Below are 26,545 nucleotides of genomic sequence, written 5' to 3'. Positions count from 1 at the left end.
GCCTCCGGGGTTCTTCCGGGTTAGACGACTACTTCCGGTATTGCATGGTGTCGTGTCCAGTCGGCTGCTGTCAAGATGTGAGTATGTTTGCAGTCTGTTTGTCCCCATGAGGTTATGAGACCGTGATATATTTTATGAATTCCATCTTTTGTTGTTTCAGGTCGAAAGTTACTTTCAAGATCACTCTTACATCGGATCCAAAATTGCCGTACAAAGTGTGAGTAGGCACCGCATGGGAAACAATGTACACATCTGTCCGGTTTTCGATCACATAAAAAATATAATTCTGTGAGCATGATTAACTTTATTTCGCCGAAATATTCATTTACTATTCTTCTTCTAATGTATATCAGTCACTGATACATGATAAAAAGTTGAATTATATCCTGATTGGATAATCAGTCCAATACTGTTACAACATATGGCAATTTGTTTCTAAATAGGACAATTCCAACTGTAGACACGAAGGTAAATGTGATACTGCCCAGGCCATTCAGTGCCCCAAATTACCTGCGAATCTGCGTGAAATGCACGAGTAACTTCCCCGTTACCTAATTACTATTGAGTTGCTCACTTACAAGGAGACATGAAAATTTGAGAAACCCACAGTGACAACACTATTGGTTGATTAAACAACAGATGAACTTTTTCTAAAATTATTAGAATACCCAATAGAAAAAGGATTAAGATACCCAATAGACCTAAACACCGTGAAAACGATTAGAGATGAATTGATTTGAATGTACTCATCCAGCAGAAGTTACTAGAACGAGTGTTTTTCATATGTTTATTCACTTCTTTCTCACTCTGCACATACTGCCACTCGTCGGTTCGGGCAGACACGTCAACCTTTCGAGCATTGTAGTGTTTCTGCTGATTGTATAATTCATTTAAAATTGTAAAGCCCAAATTGAAGGATTTTGAATCTTTGAGTTTTTATACCATGTAAACAGGACAGGCAGCAGTAACTTTCTATAGCTCAAGTCAGTCTCAATTTCCGATTGCTGTGGACAAATATGATGATTCTTTGAGTGTTACCATGGTATCTGTTGAAGTGGGATTCCACTTATTTGAGCAAATGTCCCAGACGAACGTCACTTAGCAGTGCCAAGGTGACTCAATTCCCAGAGTCGCATAATTCTTTATCCTCTTGATAACACTGGGCAAAAATGGCACTGACATACATTGCTTTCTTTCATGATCATGAGGATGATCTATGGACCCAATCAGTCCCTAATTTCTGTTGACATGTTTCACCCTAGCAATAGGAAATGAATTTTTTGTTATTTATCCCATTGATTTCTGTTGCAGTTTGAGTGTACCAGAGGGGACACCGTTTACAGCAGTGTTGAAGTTTGCAGCAGAAGAGGTATGGCCATATATCTGTCCTACACAACCATTAAGGGAGGTACCCGTGAAGATCTGGGGTAGAATAGGTCTTCAGCAACCCGTTCTTGCCGTAAAAGGTGACTACGCTTGTCGTAAGAGGCGACTAAAGGGATCGGGTGGTCGGCTCACTGACTTGGTTGATGCATGTCATCGTATCCCAACTGCGTGGGTCCGTGCTCATGATGTCAATCACTGGATTGTCTGGTCCAGACACGATTATTTACAGACTGCGGTCATAAAGCTGGAATATTGCTGAGTGCGGCGTTAAACACCAAACCAAACCATAAAGGGAGCACGTTGTTTGCAGGGTTTTATCGGACAGAAAATATTACATCCCATACACATAGATTGTAATTGAAGGTGACTAATTGGTAGTGCCCCATGGGAAGACGGAGTACGTCAACATGTACATAATATAACTAACGTTTCTATTCTCAAATCAAGTCAAGAACTCTGTTAGCATGGTTAGACATAACGGAAGATAATGTTTATGAGTTAATTTCAGATCAATAATTAACATGACTAATACCTATAATCATAAAAACACTTATAACATGATCTATGTAAATAGGCTTGAGGGTTTGTAACATATACAAGGTATGGATATCAAGGATTTACCTTGGCCGTACCGTTTGCAAGTCCTTGAAACTCTCAGCTATGATGGTGGGGCTCCCTGGCATGTAAACTGGGCCATAGTGTGACCAACGACAAATGATAAGTCGAGCATCTACAAAGCCTTAAATTTGTGATCTTGATTATGATGTACCTCACTGCACCCTGCCCATACTGACCCGCGGATGTTTCAGTTCAAGGTTCCTGCTCCCACCAGCGCCATTATAACGAATGACGGAATAGGAATCAACCCAGCCCAGAGTGCAGGTAGGTGTCATGGCTGTATACCAGGAGACAGGAACTTGTTTTACTTGTCCTATCTCACTCTATGCATTCCTCATTCTGCCTTCAATCATCAGCATGGAAACGTCCATGATCAAAGTTTCCAGCTTCAAAGCTTTATTTGCCCAGCCACCCATGCATCACAATGGCAACCACCCCAGTATCTAGGTCATGCACCCGGATCTCTTGCAGCACGCTGTCCTCGATCTGGTCCATTGACTGCCTCATCATTCTCTTTCGTAGTGCTTCAGTTTGCGCAACAGCTCCCTGGATGTACTATGAGAGAATGGAGATACAATGGGTATGGAGGTAGCTGCTATTTTTAGAATTTAACTATACATCATTGGAGAAACTTAGAAAGCGTTTTGTGCAAATATAGGTTAATATCTTTTTATCCGAGGAATATGACAATTTTACATGGACTTGTGAAGGTAAATTCAAATTCAGCATTATGCTCTACTGGAACTTTACGGTTGGTTGAACCATTGATATAAAGCTGTGCATTTATCGTATGAGTGATCATGGTGTAACCTAAAAATCAGGAGCAGTACGATTGCAGTATCCCACTTAGAAGATGACAATGACATTGTACCAGTTCTTGGGCTTTGATATACCTGTTGAAAGGGGCACTTATGGCCCAGTCATCTCAGGCACTGCAATGTCCTGTGCATGGTTGTGTATCTTGGACAGACCAGAAACCTATGAACAGTGATTTGAATCCTTGTTCGCCCCGATAATGTTTCTGTTGTTGTCGGCACCATTCCAGTGCTCGTGAGTTTCACCAAAGTGGTAAGCATCTAAGACTTGTTAACACTTCAGGCTTTCCTTCCACACTGAACTTGCACACCGCCATATGGATGTTGTTCCAAGCAGTGTTATACCCAACTGACTCACTCACTTATATACCTGTTGTCATCTGTGACGTGATTTGTGTTGTCTTCAAAACTCAGGATGCATATTGATACCAGTCGTAGTTGAGGTTCCAATCAATGAATCCCTGCTACCAAAATGGCAGCGATATGGCTGTCACTGTATTTGTTTTTGTTTTTGTTGAATGTTGTTGTAAGACTCCTGGTTTGGGCTGTGTTTCATGATTGATGTGTACTGCAATACATTTTTCAGAAGAAACATATTGCAATATTTTTTCTGTTCCACTGTTTCCTTATTATTTGTATGCTTTTTTCGAAAATCTATACTGACATTCATTCACAAATGTTTCCCTTTAAAATTTATTGACAAAATGATGAAAACATGCATTGTTATCTCCCCTGTATCCATGACTACAAAATCGTCTTGACTGACCATGCTGAGTAATATTAACTTAAGTATGTAGAAAATGGGATCTGCATGTACAATCACTGTCACACTTTATCCCCCAATATATCACAATACAGATACCTGTATCACAATATATTGCCATACAATTCATGTTTGCCAATACACAGCTGTATCAGACACTGCCAAGTACCGATACACTGTTCACTGGATAAATCGCCTTTGGACATGTTGGAGAAACAATGCTGTCAAAGAGTTAAGCATGTTTAAGTGTTGTCTCTGATTTAGACTTGTTTTGTTATATCTGAGGGAAGATATTTTATCTCATGTATACATACTTCCTTTTCATTTTATCCTTTATTCCCCAGGTAATGTGTTCCTGAAGCATGGCTCCGAGCTGCGATTGATACCCCGCGATCGTGTAGGTCATCAATGAATGGGCAACTCAACATAGTCTCAGAAAATCTCATTCTCATACAATAATCATCTTCTGCTCAGTGTCCATGGTAACACAGCATCCCAGTATCCACGGCAACCCAATATCTACATGGAGTCCTACACAACTGACACCATTGTTGATCTTTCCATGTATTTCAGATTTTAAGTGTCGACCCAATGTGAACAAGTCTATAATGATTCATTCCTTTGTCATGTTAATTTGCTATTGGAGAGATGGTGCCTTCTGAAGGAAACATATTTTTTAGTCATATAACTTATTTTTTAGATGTTGCAAGTGAAAGTAGGACAAGATGAATTGATGGTTGATGTGTTTCAAAATTGTTGTCGAGATGGGGCAGTGAAAGTGTTCTGTGGAAAAGTACATTATCTAGTCATTGGGCCAAACTTAAAATATCAAGAATTATTGTTAGTCTGCTTCCTCATGTACATATTTGTCTGAGGTTTCCTTAGGTTGTAGATTTAAGAAGTTGTAAGCTGGTGAAAACAGTTTAGGAACAGTGGTTATTGTTAAGTCTTATAAGCTCGAATTTGTTCTTTTCTGTTAAATATTACAATTATATATTTAGTTCACAGCACCTTCATTTATGGTATTTGTTATATTGTTTATCACTATCAAACAGTGACAGATGTCCTTCACCTGTTGTTACTATGGTACACTTATGTGAAATGCTAATTATGTGTTCATGTCGCCTTGTTACACCAAACCACAGTGACACGATAACAAGGTGGCTTTCATTGTCAATTTGAAATCAATATTCTTGTAAATTTATGAATGTATGTTTAAAGATTAAGAGTTAAAGATGTATTACTATCACTATTTGTTTTCTAATGTTGGAAATGTGAGTTAAAGGTCTAGGTTACAAGAAGTGTTTGTAACCATGGATACACTGTCAATACGTTTGTTTGTCACTGTGCGAATAATTCCATTTCCCTGTGTTGTGTTGCATCATGGCGGTAGCATGACGTAACATGATGGCAGTAGCATGACAGTAACATCATGACGGTAGCATGACGGTCAGTATGCCTGTCTGTCCAGAATCTTCCACCGAGCACATTGATCCGTTATGTCACTGTCTTTGTTTCTTCATAGTTTAAGTTGTGAAAAGCAGCCAATTGTTTTGTTCAGCAGCACCAAGCATTTTTCACATGTTCACCATGGATGCTGACTTTAGATAAATGCAGGGTGTTGGTCCCATTTCAGTAGTCACTGTCTGTAGTTTTTTATTTCCAAATTATTTATTACTGTGCAGAGTAGGCGAATTTTAGAACATGGAGACAACTGTAGTTTAATCCCTTTGCTTTGCTCCATTCAATACTTTTCTGTGTTAGGATCTGAGGATACCGCCATATCTGATTTCTCTATCTCATAAATAAATATAATCCAGAGACAACGACTGCCCCCAAAGGCCAGGCCAATATGATGCTGTGTCTCATGAGCGATTAGGGGCAGTGATGCGGCCAGGTGGTTACAGCATCAACTCATCACCTTTACAGCCAAGGTTCGATGCCCCTGATGGTTACTACGTGTTAAGCCCACTTCTGGGGAAACCTTGTGGTTAAAGGGCAGACACAGTGAAGACCAGGATTTGAACTCTGTCATGAGTACCATGTGAGATGTCGTTTCTATTGCTAAAAGTAGCGTAACACTCACTCACCCATAGGGACGGCAGGGTGAGTTTAACACGAGGGACATTTCAAACACCATCTTCATCATGTGGGGGGACACAGATGAGATCAATATTGAGGGATGAAAGAGTGATGAGAGCACATTGTCAGTCGTTGGAGGCAATCACTTGCCAGTGGCTTCAACTGCGAGAGATACTGTTGAAAAAGTCACATTTATGGAGGAATATTTCATCAAGTGTATACTGTGGCTAAAAATCAAATAAAATCCGAGAATAACAAAAGAGTAAACAAAACGTAAACGTTAACAAAAAGGTACAGGAGAGAATATGTGGATGTAAACACGTTTCGGAGTATGTGCTTACTCCATCAGATGAAACACGTGTAAAATGAAGAATATTGATATTGAGCTGTTTCAGATGATCTGTTGGTTTGTGATACAATCTTGCAATGTTATTTATTCAGGTAAATGTTCAAATAAATGTACATATAAAGAAATAAATGTCAATTTTAAATATTTCCTTGAAAGTGTTGTCATGATTACATCTCTTCTACATGATAGTGGAGCATGATTGGCTGAAGTAAGTTGAGGTGAAATGGGGTTAAACATCGCGTCCAAGATAATTGCACTTACTTAGCGACATGAATGTGTGTGTGTGTGTGTGTGGCTGCTTGGACCAGTCCGGACTGATGCCAATTTATAGTGCTAGCCTGCTGAGATACCATGCCGCAGTTTAGCATGAATACCTCACTCAGACACAGTATACCGACTCCAAACCGACCAGTCCTTGTTTTAGCCCCTTAATGCCGAGCGCCAGACAGGGTAACGACAAGTACCATCTTTTAATGTCTTTTGGTACGAGGCTGCCAGGGAACAAACCCTGGACCTTCCACTCTCCAGGCGGGCGCTCTAACACTAGACCACTGTGTGGTGTCTCACTCGTAGGACTTAATTCGGGATAATGGTAACCGGATTAAAATGTTCCCCGCCAGGATGTTGCAAAAACATTTCACTCAGTGGATATTTCCAATACAAAAACACATGAAAATCCTCCATATCTCCCCAGGTATTAATGTATCCATTAAGGCTAAAAATGCACCATGAGTACAACACAACTTGCCAGAAAAACAAGTCAACAAAATGGTTTTGCATGAAGTTTGTATTTCAAGATGAGTGAACTGTTACTACATGTGCAGTGGGACTTGTAGCTAACAGAAATTGTCCCAGAATTCATAGCTTCATCAGCCTTGTTCAGCGATATTCTCATAAGACCAAGAGTTATATATCGATGATATATATTAATGTATGACTTGTCTATCTTGGGAGCCCAGCTTAACAGCCGTATAACCTTGGTATCATTTGGGATAAAGACAAGATGCCTCAGCAAGCCTGTGGTTCCTATTGCAGTGGTTTCTTATTGTTTTCCATCAGTGAATATATACTACTCAAAAGAACTCAAAGAACACCTGATTCTTTCATATTACTATCGATAATCTGTTTTATTTTAGTTAATCTGTCATGCTATGACAGACCGTTTACTATCAGTAATGTTCAGCCATCTTGGATTTTCCAACACCTACTTCACATATTTCACATGAAAATTCTACTACAGAAATTTGTTATTCAACACTATTTTGTGATATTTTATCATTAATTTTTAATTGTTTGATAGGCATTACTATGAAGTTGACAGATGACAAAGTACTCACAAGTTATGTAAAACAACTTCTTTAATACTGTAAAGGCGACGTTTTGGTATAGATCCTTATACCGTTGTCAAGCAAGGCTTGTAAGGAACTATACCGAAGCGTTGCCTTTACAGTATTAAAGAAGTTGTTATCCATAAATTGTGTCTACTTAAATAATACATTTTGATGTGCAAGGTGTTTAATCTTTATTAATCTTTTATAAATCATGTTCTTGACTTTACTGATAAAGATTATAGTTTAAATTGTTAACAAGGTTTGGCCTCTAAGGTTTGAAGAGTAGTCGCCCTTTGACCCTTAATGTCAGGTACCCAGAATAGTGTGATGTGTATACCACAAAGTGTAAACGTTTTGGCATAATAACTTCGGTATGGTGTCTTTAGTTGCCGTATTCAGTGTCATATATAGTTGGCACAAAAATGTTTTTCTGCTAACCTAATATGACACCGTATACAGCAACACCATAACTAATAATATCCAACTGGTCTTGAGTTCATTTCTGACTTGTGATTATGTGAAATAACTAGATTTTGGGAAAAAACAAGAAGTCCATCCTGATTTTCTCTTTTCTTGGATTACCAGACTAGTGGCCATGTCTACCCCTCCAGAATAGGTCCCATGCTTGTTGTAAGAGTTGACTAAATGGAAATCACGTGCCCTATCGAACCCCCATGTAATGGAACACTGACCATTCAATCCACCACTGGTTTGACAGTCTAAATGTTGATTATATACAGGACTATATACTAGACTATTGACCACTGCAGCATAACAAGCAAACATCATATGCATTTATATAAACCATACTCTCCTTAAATGGACAGAGGGGATGCTTATTAAAACCAGACATAATTTGTTTTCAGAGTGCCTGTAAGTGAAACAAGCTCAGACATCGATGAAACTAAACTTTTTCAGCAATAGTTACCAGGCAATTTACGAAATCCTTCTACACAGTTGTTTTCTGTAAAAATATCTGTAATATACACTAGTAATATACACCATCATATAAATTCTTTGACTAAGTATGGCATCATATGGCGAATACGGTATTAAACATTATACAGATTGTAGACACAGAGTGTCGGTGAAACCTGTAAAAGTTAATATCCCACCAGACCATGAATCATGAGACCAGCTCACCTTGATTCCAAACCCAAACCAGTGCACCTTGGCACTGCTAAGGGAGGCAACTCTGTACAGCAACCCATGACCAGCGCACCATGGCACAAGCTCCTTCCTAGTGTGTGACACCTCCGTTACACTCTGGGTATTGAGAGCTCCGCGAACAGAATTTGGCTGTGAGGAGCTTGACCATGGCACTGCTAAGGGAGGCAACTCTGTACAGCAAACCCAATACCATTGTACCTTGGCACAAGCTCCTCACAGCGATAGCCCGTTCTGGGAGCTCGAGAGTGTAATGAAGGTGTCACGCAACTGGGAAGGAGCTTGACCTTGGCACTGCTAAGGGAGGCAACTCTGTACAGCAAACCCTTGACCAGCGCACCATGGCACAAGCTCCTTCCTAGTGCATGACGCCTCCGTTACACTCTCGGTATAGAGAGCTCCGAGAACGGGATATCGCTGTGAGGAGCTTGACCATGGCACTGGTAAGGGAGGCAACTCTGTACAGCAAACTGAGGCACAATGGACAACTGGGCAGACTATAGCCCCAGGAGTTTACAACAGAAACAAATCCAATGAACTAAAATAAAATGATTATGAACATAAAGACACTTGTCTTGATTTCTATAAATATTGAAAAACAAAACTAGTAAAGTGAAGGAGGTTAACATAAACATACTTGAGAACAACAACACAGCATTCATTTCTTTGAGTGAATTTGGTTTAATGCCGCTTTGAACCATATTTCAAGTATTTTACTGTGTGTCAACTTAATGTGTGAGAAAAGCCAGAAGGGTTGCAAGCAAGACTAAGACGCTTAGCACTTCGGTGAATACAGACATGATCCTGACAAACCAAGAAACTTAACCAGGGAGAATATGGGATTCAAACCAGGGAGAATATGGGATTCAAACCATGATCAGAGGTTTCTGAAACGCCTAAGGGAAGCAACTCTGCAGAGTGATTACAGTGTGGAAGAAAACTGGGTAGAAGGAGAAAAAATTATCATGTATGATAAACATATGTGTAACAGGATTGTCAGCAAGTGGGATCACTGTATACTGAGCACTTGTTTATAAATCAAAGACAAAATGAAAACGTCACATCACATGAAAACAACAACCACATAATAAATTGAGTGCACATGAATGAATGAGTGTCAACAGAAAATATGAAGGTTTCTTAAAATATCTGAATGTGTACAAAAATATAGTAATACTGCTTGTGAAATCAGGAAAAAATGGCAAAAAGTTCTCATGAAAAAAACCCAACCTATGTTCATTTCCATATACAACGTTTAGGCATGATCCATTTAGTTTCTTCTTTCACAAATCTTTTGTTAAAAAACAAAGAATCAGGAGCAAATTCTTTTTGTAAAAACCAAAGAATCAGGAGCACAATTTTAAAGAACATATATAATTTACAATATGCCAAACTCAGTATTTTTAATTTTAAGAAAATTCTACTTATGCCAATCAGTACAACAGTAAAACAAGGAAACAAAATGGCCTGGCCTTCATATTAAACAAAACTTCCCCTGAAGGTGGTAAACAAAAGTAACAATGAATTCATTAAAATATTCCATGACAAGATATTGCACTATATCAGCAAATTCTGCTCATGTGACGACATCCAGTAAATTATGAAGGAGACCCATCCAGCATTATCAAAACCCCAAACAGCATGAAACTTGTGTCTAACGTGATTTCCATGAACATATTCATATCAGAATAATAACAAAAATCTATACGCTAAAACATGGGATGAATATTCAATAAAAAATGCTGACCTTTCCCTGAGAATTCTCAAGGCCATATTCAAAACAAAGGGACCTTCTCCATAGTTAATGAAAACTATATTCTCAGACAGACAGGCAGACAGAGATAAGAAACAAGTATTATTTCTTAAATTCAACTCGAAAAGCTTTCTCTTGTGTGTTGCACACATATCGAATTGTCTCCCTTTCTCCTCAAGCTACAAACCCACATGGGTATGTAAACAAACTAGTCACTTTACAAGCATTTCACACGCAGAAGGATTAGATACATAGATTAGATGTTGCACATTATTTATGTTGTGGAGTGTTTTACTTTAAACAGTTATATAAATGTTCTCAAACACTGAACATGTTCATGATTTTATAAGATTTTGATAGGACATCCTTCTATATAGAATGTGAGGTCTCAAACTGAGAATTTGAACAAGACATCCTTCTATATAGAATGTGAGGTCTCAAACTGAGAATTTGAACAAGACATCCTTCTATATAGAATGTGAGGTCTCAAACTGAGAATTTGAACAAGACATCCTTCTATATAGAATGTGAGGTCTCAAACTGAGAATTTGAACAAGACATCCTGAAATAAAGTGTAACAAATATACAAAATATAGAAATATTTTTTTAATGTCATAAACAATCAAACTTCTTTTGACCCATTTCTCAGAATGACAACTTAAGAAGGTGATATTTCTTATGAGTTGGAAGCTTGTCATCATAATAACAATATTCCTTAGATATTCATGTGATGTGACCAATAAGTGGAATGACACAAACTGAGACACATGTCACGTATCACCCGTTGAGGGGTAGCTTCAAGGAATGTGAAAAAAATATAGCTGAAAAATAGAAACCTGAGGATTTTTGAAGCTATTTGCAGCTGTACGACACGAGACATTTAGAGAAATGAAGATGACTGGGAGTTGGAACGAACACACACAAACCATGCATCCAATGCCCAGTATATATCATCTGTTTTATCTATTAATAAGGCTAATAGTCTTGGTTTTCAGGCATCGCCTACGTCATGATAAAGTCTGCTGCATGTTTTGTTCTTATTTCCATTTTAAACAAAATATAAAAAATTCTTTAATATTCTGCGTCTCGATAACACTACCACGGCAGTGAAATGCTGCAATACTTAAGAACAACATGATTTCACCAAAATTATTGTAAACAAAATTTGGTTACATACTAGCTTGAACATAAAAAAAACCACCGAAATACCGCCTACCCGCACAATATTTTCAAAAGCCATTGCCTGAGAACCAATTCTTTTATTTTTTTAATTCTTATATACCTGTTGTAATCTGTGACATGAAACAAGTTATGATATTTTTTGTAACAAAACGACATAGTCAATACTTTAACAGTACTGTTTATGTCCATGTTTTTTCATGATCCTAGTTTTTGAAACAAATTATATGAAAATATGTATTCATCTTCATTTCATAAAAACTTGGAAACCACCATGCTGAAAAAAACTATCCTTACATAAGCACACATATTGTCATATTTCACACCTGTACAAAAAATATGGCTGTATTTTCCCCGCATACATAGATGAGAGTATGTTCACACTGCTATGCTTTTCCTCGTCTCAGTGAACGCTGGGGTGAACCCTGAGATAGCTGCATGTTCCAGGTTTGCATCCTCATCAGTCATCCTGGAAACCAGAAATATACACCATGTCAACATTTAATTCACTGAAAACATAATTGCAAGAGCTACAAACCTCTTTTAACAACTTCCACTTCAGTATTTCCACTGATAATCTCCTGTGATCTATCACAGTTATGCTTCCACAATGGTGACATGACCAGGTGTACTAGTTTTGATTCTTAGAATTCCCAGTTTGTGTTTTCATTTTTCCCAGTCACTGGCTTGGTCTCGTAAATTTTGTCTTTTGTTTGTTGTTTAACTTTGCACTCAGCAATATTCCACTTATAGAGTTATATGATGATTGCCTGTAAATAGTCGAGTCTGAACCAGACAATCCACATTTGGATAAGGCATGTGGCATGTCATAAGAAGCATATATAATTGTGGTAAAAGGAAATTGTTTTCTCAAGCACTGAGTCCAAGTTGGTGGACAAAGTCCAGACAGCAGGAGGCTACTGACCCACTCGTCGTCGTCCACTCCCTCGGCCAGGTCCTGGGGCATGGGGGCGTCACTCAGACCCAGCTTCTTGTCCATAGCACTCAGCAGCTGTAACACAGGAGGGATGACATAGCAACACACAGGCGGGATGCCATAATAACACACAGGCGGGATGACGTAATGGCCTAAATATAGAATGATGCGATTGATGTTCGGGACTGCCAAGTGGCCAACATAGGCCGGGGATACTGCATAGACTGAGTGTTTGTTTGTTTGAAATCGTGAAGACACTATCAAAGAAGTCACCAAGAATGACTACCCAACCATTTTGTTGCCTCTTAAGACCACCATAGGTTCCTGGGGATTAATTCTAGCCCTGAATCCCCACGGGGGCATAGAGTTAGTAAGTCTTATTTTACCACACTTCTCGCAATAATCCAACAATATCACTGCAGATGACACCAGAGAATGGCTTCATATATTGTGCCCATGTGTGGAATCAAACCTTTGCGTGACAAGCGAACACTTTAACCAATAGTGAGTGAGTGAATATGGTTTTACTCCGCTTTTAGCAATATTCCAGCAATATCACGGCGGGGGACACCACAAATGGGCTTCACACATTGTACCCATGTCGGGAATCGAACCCGGGTCTTCGGCGTGACGAGCGAATGCTTTAACCACTAGGCTACCCGACTGACTTTTTAACCAATGAGCTACCCTATAGAACACTGTGTTGATGCTCATCTAGGAAGACCACTCAGTTGAGGGTTGGCTGTAGTGTGGTGCAACCCAGATCATATACACTATGAACCGCTGGTGCCCAGTGAGGTCAGGGAAGATGGTGCTCCTGTGTGGAAGGATGGATACAGTGTCCCCCTTCCATGCTGACAGGTCACTCCTTACCTCATCCTTCTTCTGGTCATCCGTCTTGTACGTGCTGGCGTTGTAGCTCTCGAACTTCCGGGCCTTGGGGGCCTCGGCTGGGGCCTCACTCACTGAAACACAGACAATGTTAGTTACTGTCACCTCATTACACCTGCCCTCATAACTGTAGGACTTTATTAATAGGAGGCCTCATTACTCTGCTGTTGACAAGATTGACCTGCTGTTCATCAACTCACATAGTTTCATGTCCGTCGGTCTGACACTGATCCTGGGCTGCTTCTTGGTGGATCCAGCAAACCACTCTGAACTGGTCATGACTGGTTCCCATGTCACGCGAGTATCAGGAAACAGGTCATCTTGGAAATACTCAGTCTGGAGTGAAATGAATGAACAGTGATGAGAGAACAGTGCAACAAGACTATGTGATGAGAGAACAGTGAGACAGGGCTAGGTGATGAGAGAACATTGAGACAGGACTAGGTGATGAGAGAACAGTGAGACAGGGCTAGGTGATGAGAGAACAATGAGACAGGACTAGGTGATGAGTGAACAGTGAGACAGGACTAGGTGATGAGAGAACAGTGAGACAGGACTAGGTGATGAGAGAACAGTGAGACAGGACTAGGTGATGAGAGAACAGTGAGACAGGACTAGGTGATGAGAGAACATTGAGACAGGGCTAGGTGATGAGAGAACAGTGAGACAGGACTAGGTGATGAGAGAACAGTGAGACAGGACTAGGTGATGAGAGAACATTGAGACAGGACTAGGTGATGAGAGAACAGTGAGACAGGACTAGGTGATGAGAGAACAGTGAGACAGGACTAGGTGATGAGAGAACAGTGAGACAGGACTAGGTGATGAGAGAACAGTGAGACAGGACTAGGTGATGAGAGAACAGTGAGACAGGACTAGGTGATGAGAGAACAGTGAGACAGGACTAGGTGATGAGAGAACAGTGAGACAGGACTAGGTGATGAGAGAACATTGAGACAGGACTAGGTGATGAGAGAACAGTGAGACAGGACTAGGTGATGAGAGAACAGTGAGACAGGACTAGGTGATGAGAGAACAGTGAGACAGGACTAGGTGATGAGAGAACATTGAGACAGGACTAGGTGATGAGAGAACAGTGAGACAGGGCTAGGTGATGAGAGAACAATGAGACAGGATCAGGTGATGAGAGAACAGTGAGACAGGACTATGTGATGAGAGAACAGTGAGACAGGACTAGGTGATGAGAGAACAATGAGACAGGATCAGGTGATGAGAGAACAGTGAGACAGGACTAGGTGATGAGAGAACAGTGAGACAGGACTAGGTGATGAGAGAACAGTGAGACAAGACTATGTGATGAGAGAACAGTGAGACAGGACTAGGTGATGAGAGAACAGTGAGACAGGACTAGGTGATGAGAGAACATTGAGACAGGACTAGGTGATGAGAGAACAGTGAGACAGGACTAGGTGATGAGAGAACATTGAGACAGGACTAGGTGATGAGAGAACAGTGAGACAAGACTATGTGATGAGAGAACAGTGAGACAGGGCTAGGTGATGAGAGAACAGTGAGACAGGACTAGGTGATGAGAGAACAGTGAGACAGGACTAGGTGATGAGAGGAAACAGTGAGACACTACAAGGTGATGACAATCATCAACAGGGTGTACCTTTACTCTGGGAACGGTGAAAGATAAGGGTTCAATGCTCGACTTGGTGAGGCGCCACGCAAAGGCAAACTCAACAATTCTCGGATCACAGCTGGGTTTAGGCATGAAAGACAAGGCTTGTGATTGGTTGGGTGTGGTGAACCCAGACACAGGAAACAGGTGAGGCTCCTCCTCACTGATCTCATAGGCATGGACCTGACGATCTCCCTGAAGATACAAGACAACATGTAAGTGAGTGGGTTCGATTTAACACCACAACAGTATTATAATTATATCATCAACTTGATGTGATAGGAAATCCCATTATGATGCAAGTCTTAGCGAAAGAATGCTGTGAAATGTTTCCCTCAAGCCGACGTTCTTACCCGACCCTGCAGGAAGACAATGGAGCTGTCTTCATCATAGAAGGGGATACGTATGGAGGGAGATATGTCGAGGTTCTCCCGCGCCAGTGGCTCTGTCAGATCAGCTGCATCATACAGGATAACTTCTCGTACACTGTTTCTGAAAGACAATGATTTTCTGTGTGACACAATATCCTTCGTGTTAAGTAGTCAAACAAGTGGATTCTCAGATCTGCACATATTCCCTATCTTGGGTAGTTCTTGCTCTAGCACAGATGTCATGTTTGTTGGTTATTATTGCAGCAATATGTCGGCCATTTGACAGGGGCCTGTAGATATTAGTCTGGATCCGATTAGTGATTGATATAATGAGCCACGTCCCATGCCGTCATGTATGATGACACACAATCAACTAGGTCACCGAGTATGACCAGCCGATCCATTGAGTCGCCTTGTATGAAAATACATTGGAAACCCTACTGGTCATAAAGAGGCTAGACTTACATGAATATATCCAACTTAGACTACTTCAGACACTGGCTTTCTTCCATAATCATAAGTCACTGGTCTGAAATAAGTTGTGTGACAGTTGAAATTGACATATGACACACAACCTATCACAGACTTCTGACCCGACATAGATTAGAATCCTACAAAACACATCTTCTTAAACCTGTTCCCATCATTACCTGTCAAAGCCAGACACAAACAAATATTTCCCTCCAAGGGCCCACGTCACCCTCGCACCTCGACTCCCTGCTGGCCCCGGGCCTTCCTGCAGACAGACAAATATTTGTATTCCATCATGGGGAAACACGATAAGAATGAATGAGTTGGAAAAAAAGATGAAACTGCTGAATGAGTTGGCTACAGAACTATATCTGACAACATATTGAGGTCTCCCTTTCACCCATCTGCAAGTGCCATTCATACAACATGTACAAAGCGTCTACTTGCTTACTTGCTTTCTCAATCTCATTAAAATCATATCTTGGTTCTCGCTACCGCTAAACAAAGATCTGAGAACACCCCATTACGTCACGTCAGACCGCCCTCGCGCGAACTTTGACTGACCAATGGAATGACTGACAAGAAGTCGACATTAGCCAATCAAAAGGCAGTTTTCTCGTGCTTTATGGCACTAATTTCAAATTGGCGACTACGCTTCGAAACATATTACGACAAATTCTCGATTAAAAATTTGAAACCTGAACAAAAAAACATTCTGGAATGGCTAATAAATGGTCCAGATTGTATGGATTCAGTCGTTAAGTCCGTAACTATCGTTCGGAATACCCTGTGTTAAAGTTTTCAAGGTTGCATGATTAGAAATCACATTCTGACTGTCACTTACATGATCTGTCACTTACATGATCTGGTAAGCAACGCTCGATTGGTCAGATGAAAGGTTCATTCTGACGTGACCCCTAATGGGATGTCCCCAGATCTTTGTTTAGGTGTAGCCAGAACTAAGATCTGATTTTAATGAGACTGCTTGCTTTCTGAAAAAACTTTGCGTCCCATAAACAAATCAAGGAAAGATGGCAGATTCTATTCTGTGCTTATTAAGAAACTGTGTACTCACTCTGAGTGGCTGTGAGCTCTTCCTGGGTTCAAACACTCGGACTTTTCCATCCTTGCAGACAGTGGCACACTGATCTCCATCCGGACTCCACGCGAAACAAAACACCTGACAATCAAACATAATACATCAAATACAGCTGAAGCTCAACATGAATGTACTGGGAGACAAACAGGCTGTACTTCCCCTGTGGAGATATGTTAGCGTTGCAAGATGTACCTATGTAGATTTGACGGCACTGAAATGAATTTGGAATCTGAAACAACATACAGTGCTATGGGATATAAATTACTATTTCTGAAGGTCAATCAACTGGGCTGTGTTAATCAGAGGCATGTTACTGTGATTTGAAGCCTCTAATTTATCAATAAGGCTAGTGTGTGCAATGATCATTGAAGGAACAGTATTTCAATGGTGAAGATATTGAACTGAAACTTCATCATTTCATGATCTTCTGGGTCTAAGCTGACACTGTGATGACCATTACAAACAGTCGGGGCATACTGTACAGATAGGACAAATGACCCCCCTCTGTCCTCCTGTCTCCTTTCCTCTTCTGCCTTCCACCCTGCCTTCTGTCCTCCCCTTACTTCTGTCCCCTCTCCGTCCTTCTGTCTTCCCTTTACTCCTGTCCCCTCTCCGTCCTTCTGTCCTCTCCTGCCTTCTGTAATACACTGACAATGACTTGATGGCATCACTACTAGAGTACAGACAATATGCAGATGACCCTTGCTGATGGTCAGAAAACTAGACAGGGACAATACAGCAGAGCTCCGTCACTCCTGTCAACACCCAGTCTGTTGTTATCTCAAGTTCCTCCTTCTTTCCCCTTCCTCCTGTCTGCCCTTTCTGCCTCCCCTTTCCTCCTCCATCTGCCTCCTGACTCCACCCCCTTTCATCTGCCCCTCCTTCTCCCCCTTCCATCTGCCCCTCCCCCTCACCGCGTCTGTGTGTCCCTCCAGCTGCATGACCTCTGACCCGTCGGTCAGGTCCCAGATGCGGACCGTCATGTCGTACGACGCAGACACCAGGATGTCTCGAGCCAGGGGGTGAAAGCGTACAAAGTAAATCTTTTCCATGTGGCCTGAAAAACATTCAGTTAGTAAATAACCACAGGATTAATTCTGACAAACACAATTTCATTCATTTATAAAATGGACTTAAATAACACTTAATAAACCCATAATTCTATTCAAAATGAAATACTCTCAATAGCAAAGATATTTTCACATATTCAAAGAATTCCTTGAGTGTTTTACTAAACCATAATGTAATAATTCACCTCGAAGATTCAAATCCACATCAGTCATGTTTTCAGTGATGCCGTTTTCAGGAATGGTCCAAATTCTGATCTTTGCATCATCACATGCTGAAAGTGGAAGATCGAAGGTTTACAGAGAGTAGCACCGCAATTCCTTCCAAAGTAAACAAACGTAATTTTATCTTTCAAAAACTGGCTTCCACAGGAGATATCGCCAAAGTGAGATCAAGCAATATCTCTTAGGAGATAATGAAAGTCAACTTCCATGACAGTGCTTTGCAGACCATCATGACATCACTGGTTACCACGACGACACAATCAAATGACATCAGACAGTGCCATGCCACTAAAAGCTGCAGGTGGCTATCAGTACTTTTTCACACAAGACACTGGCTATTTCTGTCTACATAACTGAAAAAATTAGAAGAATGATTTTGGATGAAAAATAGAATCTCACTCTTGTGAAAATTATTGTCTCAATTTGTGTGATTCAAAAGGAAGTTGGGTGAGCTTCACTATATATGCTAGTCAAGGCTTCTGTTATTAATGGTTTCCAGATTTGTTAGTGACACATAGTATCTGTTAGGAGAGCTAAGAAAGACATGTCTGATTATTTTCTTTACATCTGGAACTTACCAGCCTGTATAAAAATGTCTGGAATGCACAGGTTTGATTTGCAAAGCATATTGCTACCTTGCAAATGTTATAGTGTTAGGTGATCCTCTTGTTTATCACTATCATACAACAGGTGCTACAAATGACATAACTTAACCGTGAGACTGGGTGTGTGAATGCTGATACATTGCTCAAAATTATGCATTAAAGTCAAGGGATCCTTGTCATGACCAAACCGTTGAATGTTTGAGATTGAGGAGGTCTCAAAATTTTAATACTACAGGAGAAGACCTCAAACCTTCGATCTCTTTAGGGGCATCCATGGATATCCTGCCACCTGAAGATCTTTCTACTAATGTGTGTTGAAGGAGCCCTAAACCCTACTTTCACAATGCATACTGTCATGATGTTTCTTTCTGTCAGAGTCTGAAGTTTTAGTTGTTTAAAATCAAATGTTTACAAACTTGTTTTTAATAGACACGTCTAAGAACAGGTCTGACACTGTGATTACCATTACATACAGTCTGGGGCATATTGTACACATAGGACAAATGACCCGCCTCCGTCCTCCTGTCTCCCCCTTCCTTCTGTCCTCCAATCTTTCGATGTCCTCCCCTGCTTCTGGTCTCCCCCTTCCTTCTGTCCCCACCTTTTGTCCTCCCTTACAACACTTACCAACTGCCAGTCTGTGGTTATCAAACGGGTCCCAGGAGAAATCCATCACCTTGCTGCCATTCTGCAGGGCCGGGATCCCTGAGTCCGGGAGTCGCCGGGGCTGGTCCAGCTACAGAAAAACCATCCTTTAGTGTGAATATATAACTCACTAAACCAATGTCAAGATTAATTGTTTTTCTTTGCAGTTTGAAGAATGAGTTCATATTTTGTGAGAAGGGTAACAACCAGTGAACAAGTAAGAGTTTTACTATGTGTCATCAGTACTTAGGTCATATTATTTTGGCCTGTTAATGTGAGATTATTCATGCCTACACTGATGCCAGTTGTACATGTTTACCACTTCACTGCACAGGTGCCAATAAGCAGTGTGAATGTTTAATCAAAGTCCAATCAATTCTTGCACGTAAGGGAGACAACTCTGGAAAGGGTGCACTCTGCTACCCACGCAAAATAAAGTACAGTGGAACCGTGTTGTGTGGAAGTAATGGGGACCTTAAAAAAAGTTAGACTTACCTATTGTTCAAGGCATAAGGAAAATATTATGCTTAATTTGGATAATTTGGACTCCCAAATGAGTTTGAGAACAATCAGGAATTTTGACACATCCAAGTTGGACACAACGAAGTTTGACTAGTCCTCAACATGGACAGTTGCCCCGGCCTCACCTCCAGCACCATAATGAGCCCCCCGGGCCCCTCCAGTGGCACCGCACAGCGCTGAGTGTTGGCGGCAAACATGTCACTCTCCCCCGACACCGTGGTGCTCACGTTCCGCAGGTTCTCAATGTGACGACTCTTGTGCAGCACCTGACCTTTCAAGTGCCGGAACTTGGACTTCCGGACACCTGTGAAGAATATGTACATCTGGCATATCACTCAACAGAATTCACATACTTTTTCAAAGGCATCAGATAATATGTTCGGACAGAAAAATTTAAATGTCCAGTAAGCAAAATTTTAAACCGGACATTTGAGATTCCCAATCGGACATGTCCGGCGCATATGACCATTTCTGGACCCCTGTATGATACCATATCGATATGATCTCATCCAAGGGTTCTATTATTGTGGATTGTTCTCCATATCGCCGACATCTTCCCTAGGCAAGGGAGTTAACTCACTGTAAAAGTCGAATGTCGATTTCGTTATGTGATTTTGATTTGACTGCATCAAGTCCAGCCAAAATATAATTCCATTACTCCAGCCTAGTTCAGCAAGGGTGGACACTGGACTTTTATAGTCAGTTAACTCCCTTTCCTCAGGAAGATGATTAGCTGAGGGTATTGGTTGTTATCATCAGGGTCGGGGCATCTTGGGTAAGGGCGGTGACATAAAATACAAAATAACAAACAAAAAAACAAACAAACAAACTAATCCAGAAACAACTACTACACATTTGCAACTTAGATGAAACCTACAAGCATAGATATAGTGCTGTGGTTAAAGGATTGTTATCAGGACAATTCTGGGATTCAAACCAACATCACATCCTGGCATCAAAAGAACACCTCAACAAACTCAGATTCCACCACTGGCCCTAGGAAGGTGTTGTCTGAGTAACTTCTAACAAATCTGTCCTGAAATAAGGAAACCATTCCACCAACCTGTAAACACTTTAGTCGGTTTAGGGGGTTCAGCATTTTCTGGGGGTTGCGCTGCTGCTGCAGCCATCGCCTGGGACGACCTGCCAGAGTTGCCTGCCCTTTGAACATCTAGCTCAGCTTTCACTGGGGTCTTGTGTTCCGGGGATGATGGTCTCTGTTCTGCCTGTTGTGGTGGTGTAGAGGGTCGGGGCTTTTCTGGAGATGGTGTAGGCTTTTCTGACATTGGTTTTGGTTTTGTAATGACTGGCTTGGGTTGCTGAAAAGGGAAAACAAACCATTTACAAATATAATAAAAAAATATTTGTCTAGGCATTGATATTTTAAACAAAACTTCCATTAAGTTTCCCCAAAAATGTAGTCATCTGAAACTCAATAACACACTTAAACATGTTAGAATCCATTGTGACTGTGACTTGGAGAAGAAAATAGAAATATTGTTGTATCTGGAAAATTATCAGAACCAAGATCATTTCAAAGTATAAAGAAATTTATTTAACTCAGTTTTGCCAGTTTGAGAATTCAAATGGATGAAGCATGCTTCTAATTATGGCCTTACAGGTGAGTTTTCTTTTGGCGTCTGACTCCCATTGGTTATATGTGATGCTGGTGACGAACTGGAACTGGTTCGGGCAGAACTACCTCCTGTCAATAAGACAGCTCGGCGGTTGAAGTTGTTCTGCTTCTTGGATGGATCAAGACTGATCAGTGATATCTGTGACATGGAAACAAAGTCATCTGTGAAATATGAGCAAGGGTATCAATCAAGTTGATGCTTATGTTAACCACAATTAGTGAAATTTCATTTGAAAAATGTCCACACCTTGTCATTTTGTCCTGAGAACCACTGGTCAGCCGACATGGCGGGGTCCATGGATGATGTCGGAGGGTAGATGTCTTCATGGTAGTCTCGGTAGGACTGAAAGCACAAAGGACACTCACATCACTGTCACAGCCAGTACAAGCATATATGCTTATTGTCAGTCTCACATATGGGAAGATTGTTTGAGCTTGACTGAGAGAGGTCCGACTCCAGATACGGTTATGAGCCATTGAGTATTTACTCACATGTTAACATTCAGGGTGGTGGGATAGCCTTGTGGTTAAGTGTTACAATAAGCAGTAGCATCTTCCCAAGGCAAAATGGCTGCGCCTAGTCAAGAATTGCTGATTGATAATCAAGATCTTTATTGTAATAAAACGGGTCTTACCCCTCTAAGTGCATCAAATACCTTATTGCATTATTTAGCACAAATACGTAGCTTATCTGGAGCACTGTTTTGTTTGTTTGTTTTCTTGTTGTTTGGCGCCACACTCAGCAATATTCCATCCTTACGATGGCGGTCTGTAAATAGTTGAGTCTGGACCAGACAATCCAGTGATGGACATCATGAGCATAGATCTACGGAATTGGGAATCGATGACATGCATCAACCAAGTCAGCAAGCCTGACCACCCAATGACGTTAGTCGCCAACTACGGCGACAAGCATGGGTATTTTTAACCCAGAATCTTCACGGGACATCTGGAGCGCTGAGAGGCATTGAATGAGAGTTAATGATCTGATGTACATGGGGTTACCGGAGGCCTATTCTGACCCGGAACTCCCACTACAGCATATATACTGGAAGTTGACCACATACCTTCCTGGGCACAATGTACGGTGTGGGTATGACGGCGTTGTTGACGAGGCAGAGAAGTCGGTTCACCTCCCCATTCATCACATCCATGGCCCTCTTGGGTACAGTACACAGCCCCTTGACCTGCTCCGTGCGGTCAGTCGAACCTGAGTTTACACGCACACTGGGGTCAGAGACAGCATTTCATGTTTAGCATCTATTTTGTGTTCTCATACTAATCACACAATCTGTCATACCTTTCCTGCGCCGTGTGATGGTATTGGTTGATAATGAAAACTGAAACTGAAAAGACCTTGCAGTGCAAAGACAACCAGAACCCAGTCTGTACACGAAATGTTTCAGTGCATTCTGTGTGTTTATTTTGAATGAAATGAGAAGATGTAATACTTTAATATCTGAATATTCCAGTCAAAATATCTGATCCTGCACTCTAACATACAAGAAACAAAACCAGCATCTCCACAAAACCTTCACACATTTACAAACAGACAATGACAGCGCAAACAAAATCCATGATTTTACGCTAAAACAAATAACAGTCTTAGTTCTAAGGCCTGGCCCCCATCATCATAAAGACTGCCGCACATTTTGTTTTTAATTCCATTTAAAAAAAGAAATCTTTAAATATTCTGTGCATCGAACAGACGAAATGATACACTACTTAAGAACAACGTGATTCCACCGAAATTACAAAATAATATATAACAAAATTTGGTTACATACCAGCTTGAACAACCAGCAAACACTGCCTGCCTGCACTATAATTGTCAAAAGCCATTGCCTTAGAACCAATTCTTTCATTTATTTAAGCCTTACACTGTCATTCAACAATGTTTTAGTCTAGACATATGACAGAGTTTCAGTGATGTGAGGTGTCTCACCCTCCGTGATGTAGGGACTTTTGTCTGTAAGCTCCAAGAACCGTATCAAGTTGTCGCCCTGAAATGAAACACCAGCTGTTAGGATACACACAAGCCTGGTCTGGTGCCAGCAGTCATATGTCCTGCTGTGGCATACTACATTTGTCCTTCAGGTCATTTGTTTGTTGTTTAACACTGCATTCAGCAATATTCCACCTATATGAGAGCTCTCTGCAAAAAAATAAGTCTAGACCAGACAATCCAGTGATTGACATCATGGGCAACGATTTAAGCAATTGGGATATGGTGACATACATCAACCACATCAATGAGCCTGACCACCCGACCCGTTAGCCGGCTCTTAGAAGGACAGGTTGCTGAAAACAAAGATTAATCCAGATCTTCACCTGACCAGGTGTCACCCTGTACAGTTCCATAAAGAATTAGCCTATGATGTAAAGAAATTTGCCAAATGTTAAACATATCCATAGTAATTAAACATTAACAATTACAAATTAGTCATTTCTTTGTCTGACTCACTGGTCACCAGGAAAAAGTGAGTGAGTGAGTGAGTGAGTGAGTGAGTGAGTGAGTGAGTGAGTGAGTGAGTGAGTGAATCAAACCCGGGTCTTCAGCGTGAAGAGCGAACGCTTTAACCACTAGGCTATCCGACCGCCCCACAAAAGGGAAGAGGTGGTGAAAGAATTCTGTTTCTTTTCAAAATCAGAACGAAGCCAAATTTCTCTGACTGTTATCACAAACTGTTCATAGGAATGCACTGGCAATAAACAGACATTTGAGTCATCGATTTTACTACCATTAATATCATGGCCGAGACACCGGTTTTCTACCATGTCTACAAGGTAGCGAAGTTTAAAATTCTCTTGCCTCATCAATCAGCACAATAAATCAGCTAAAAATTTAATTTGGCTAAAAAAATTATATAAAATATTTTGTAAAATCTTGGGCCAGTCACAATCAGAACTAGTTTATTCTGAAGATACATGTTCTTATAAAATTATTTGTAAGCATATATATTAAAATAGCCAAGGTGAACTAGTCTACACATGACACCCACCTTGCCTGTGATGAACACCATGTTGGTGTCCGGGTCAAAGAACGGCATCAGAATCCTGTAACACAGACACCAGCATCAGTAAACTAGCACTCACAGTGCATCATCAGGACTCTCCAGTATATAATAGCAGGATAAGTGAGTGAGTGCTTGGAACAGTTTGTTGTTTAAAGCTGCACTCAGCAATATTCCAGCTTTATGACGCTGGTGTGGAAATAATCAAGTCTGGACCAGACAATCTAGTGATTGATATCATGAGCATCGATCCAAACAATTGGGATACTATGAAATGCATCAACCAAGTCAGCAAGCCTGACCAGCCGTTAGTCGCTTTTACGGCAAGCTTGGGATGTTGCAGACCTATTCTACCCTGAATCTTGGCGGGTCGCTTGGAACAGTATTTCCCTTATATCACAGCATGTCAGTTCAATGTGGGAGGAAGGCCTGAACCAGCGCCAGTCAAACACCACACAGTATTGTTCTCATTCAGGATCATAGGCAGGACAAATCTTGGATATGATGCAGTGATCGCAGCAGATTCTGGAACAGTTTTAACAGCAAAGTCCACCTAGACCACTCAGGCATCCATGCCCTTAGAATAATGAGAAAGTCTGGTTTGTTGGTAATTCAAAATATATTCCAACAGTCTAATTGATTCATAAAACTGTTATCAATTCAAATATGCATCAAAATAATTTAGCAAATTTTCAAGAATTAGTAATGTTAGCACCAAGGACTGAATTATAACTTGATAATGTTTCAATGTTCCAAATAAAAATGAACATGTTTGCTTCAATGCTGCTGGCTCCTCAGTGAAAGAGTTGCATAGTCACACACTGCTCTCACCCAGTGGACGTGTCGAGAGATATGGAATGTAGTGTACTGGAGAAGTTACGGGTATCCCACAATCCTATGCAGCGACTTCTAGACTGAAAAGAGAAGGTGTGATTGTCAAAAAGGAAATATTAAAACAGTGGGACAATAAATCTCCTGAATAGGGGTTCCCCCTCTTCCTTCACCGACTCTCCTCCAAGACAGATGAACCTCTTTAATCCAGACAGTGTTGTTCACAGAGACTGGATAATCAAATTTCATGACAAAAAGAAATCACTATTACAGAAAAATGTCTTCTGTTCGTCTGTCTCACAGTCCCTGAACCATATATCTTTCCCATCTTCCAGCCTTCCTTAATGCAAAAGCCCTAATGAAGCAAGTGTAAATTTTCCTCAGGTTCTGAATCTCCCACCTCACTGGGGCTCCATTTCAATTTAAATGTAGTTGTTTGTTTCTGTCAAAATTATATATTATCAGAGACTAAGCGTTAGTAAAGTCTTCTGTATGTGGCAGACTTTTCAAACAGAATTGTCTGGAAAGCTGGCTTCAAGATCAAAAGGATTCAGACTAATGATGTTTTACTGTACTTATTTGGAAAACGCCATGTTTTGTCAATCTGAACAATTCTGTCAAGTTTCAAATGTGTATTGAACAATTTCATTGGTTCAGTACAGATTTACTATTCCTGACTGTCTCAAAAACCGTTCCATGTCATAACAGAATGCCTGTCTACTTGAACTGTTCCTTGCCTCAACTCGGCATATTCTGACAGCAACAGTCAGTACAATCTGTATCAACTACGTGAATTTAATAATAAACATCTGATGTTACTTACTGAATCATAACCAGTTGACATGACGACGTCCTTGTCTCCCAGCCACAGGACCCTGGAATCTTTGATGTTTCCATGACCTGGAGTTTCCTGAATACAATCATAGAGACGTTACAGATGGCGCTACATGTCGGCACAACTACTGTAGAAAGACAATCTGTGTTTCCAGATAATCAATACAAGGGACAATAATGTCATAAAGCCTATCAAACTGCTTTATAATGCTATAGGTATAGGACTGGGGTTCCATCGAAATCACAGAAAATGACTACCATACATCACATCTGCAGTCCAAACTAATCTGATTCAAGTCAATCCAAACC

General features: G+C 40.7%; 2 protein-coding genes across 4 annotated transcripts in view; one reads left to right on the top strand and one right to left on the bottom strand.

The window, feature by feature from the left end:
- The first annotated feature begins 38 nt into the window (after nt 1-38).
- LOC139450071 (ubiquitin-fold modifier 1) lies at nt 39-5,231 on the top strand. Its single transcript, XM_071231711.1, has 5 exons — nt 39-77; nt 161-217; nt 1,312-1,369; nt 2,196-2,268; nt 3,927-5,231. Coding segments are annotated over exons 1-5 (258 nt in total). The 5' UTR covers nt 39-75; the 3' UTR covers nt 3,995-5,231.
- Nucleotides 5,232-6,795: 1,564 nt separating this feature from the next.
- LOC139449451 (coronin-7-like) overlaps nt 6,796-26,545 on the bottom strand; it is a 28,099-nt gene continuing 8,349 nt past the window's right edge. For all 3 annotated transcript variants that reach the window (XM_071230851.1, XM_071230852.1, XM_071230853.1), the window contains exons 8-27: nt 26,226-26,312; nt 25,403-25,485; nt 24,560-24,614; nt 23,503-23,560; nt 22,625-22,767; nt 21,805-21,900; nt 21,541-21,696; nt 20,985-21,240; nt 20,047-20,225; nt 19,382-19,490; nt 18,113-18,199; nt 17,772-17,914; nt 16,834-16,938; nt 15,938-16,023; nt 15,270-15,408; nt 14,905-15,111; nt 13,472-13,607; nt 13,254-13,345; nt 12,369-12,455; nt 6,796-11,912 (exon numbers count right to left, since the gene is read on the bottom strand). In XM_071230851.1, the coding sequence (XP_071086952.1) occupies nt 11,904-11,912; nt 12,369-12,455; nt 13,254-13,345; nt 13,472-13,607; nt 14,905-15,111; nt 15,270-15,408; nt 15,938-16,023; nt 16,834-16,938; nt 17,772-17,914; nt 18,113-18,199; nt 19,382-19,490; nt 20,047-20,225; nt 20,985-21,240; nt 21,541-21,696; nt 21,805-21,900; nt 22,625-22,767; nt 23,503-23,560; nt 24,560-24,614; nt 25,403-25,485; nt 26,226-26,312 (2,313 nt within the window). In that variant the 3' untranslated portion in view covers nt 6,796-11,903. The remainder of the gene's footprint in view (nt 11,913-12,368; nt 12,456-13,253; nt 13,346-13,471; nt 13,608-14,904; nt 15,112-15,269; nt 15,409-15,937; nt 16,024-16,833; nt 16,939-17,771; nt 17,915-18,112; nt 18,200-19,381; nt 19,491-20,046; nt 20,226-20,984; nt 21,241-21,540; nt 21,697-21,804; nt 21,901-22,624; nt 22,768-23,502; nt 23,561-24,559; nt 24,615-25,402; nt 25,486-26,225; nt 26,313-26,545) is intronic.

This window comes from Haliotis cracherodii, unplaced genomic scaffold (assembly GCF_022045235.1).
Source record: "Haliotis cracherodii isolate W230 unplaced genomic scaffold, xgHalCrac1.p SCAF_8, whole genome shotgun sequence".
Lineage (NCBI taxonomy): Eukaryota > Metazoa > Mollusca > Gastropoda > Lepetellida > Haliotidae > Haliotis > Haliotis cracherodii.
Note: the sequence above shows the minus strand (reverse complement) of the source record. Positions and strands in the feature narration are given on the sequence as shown.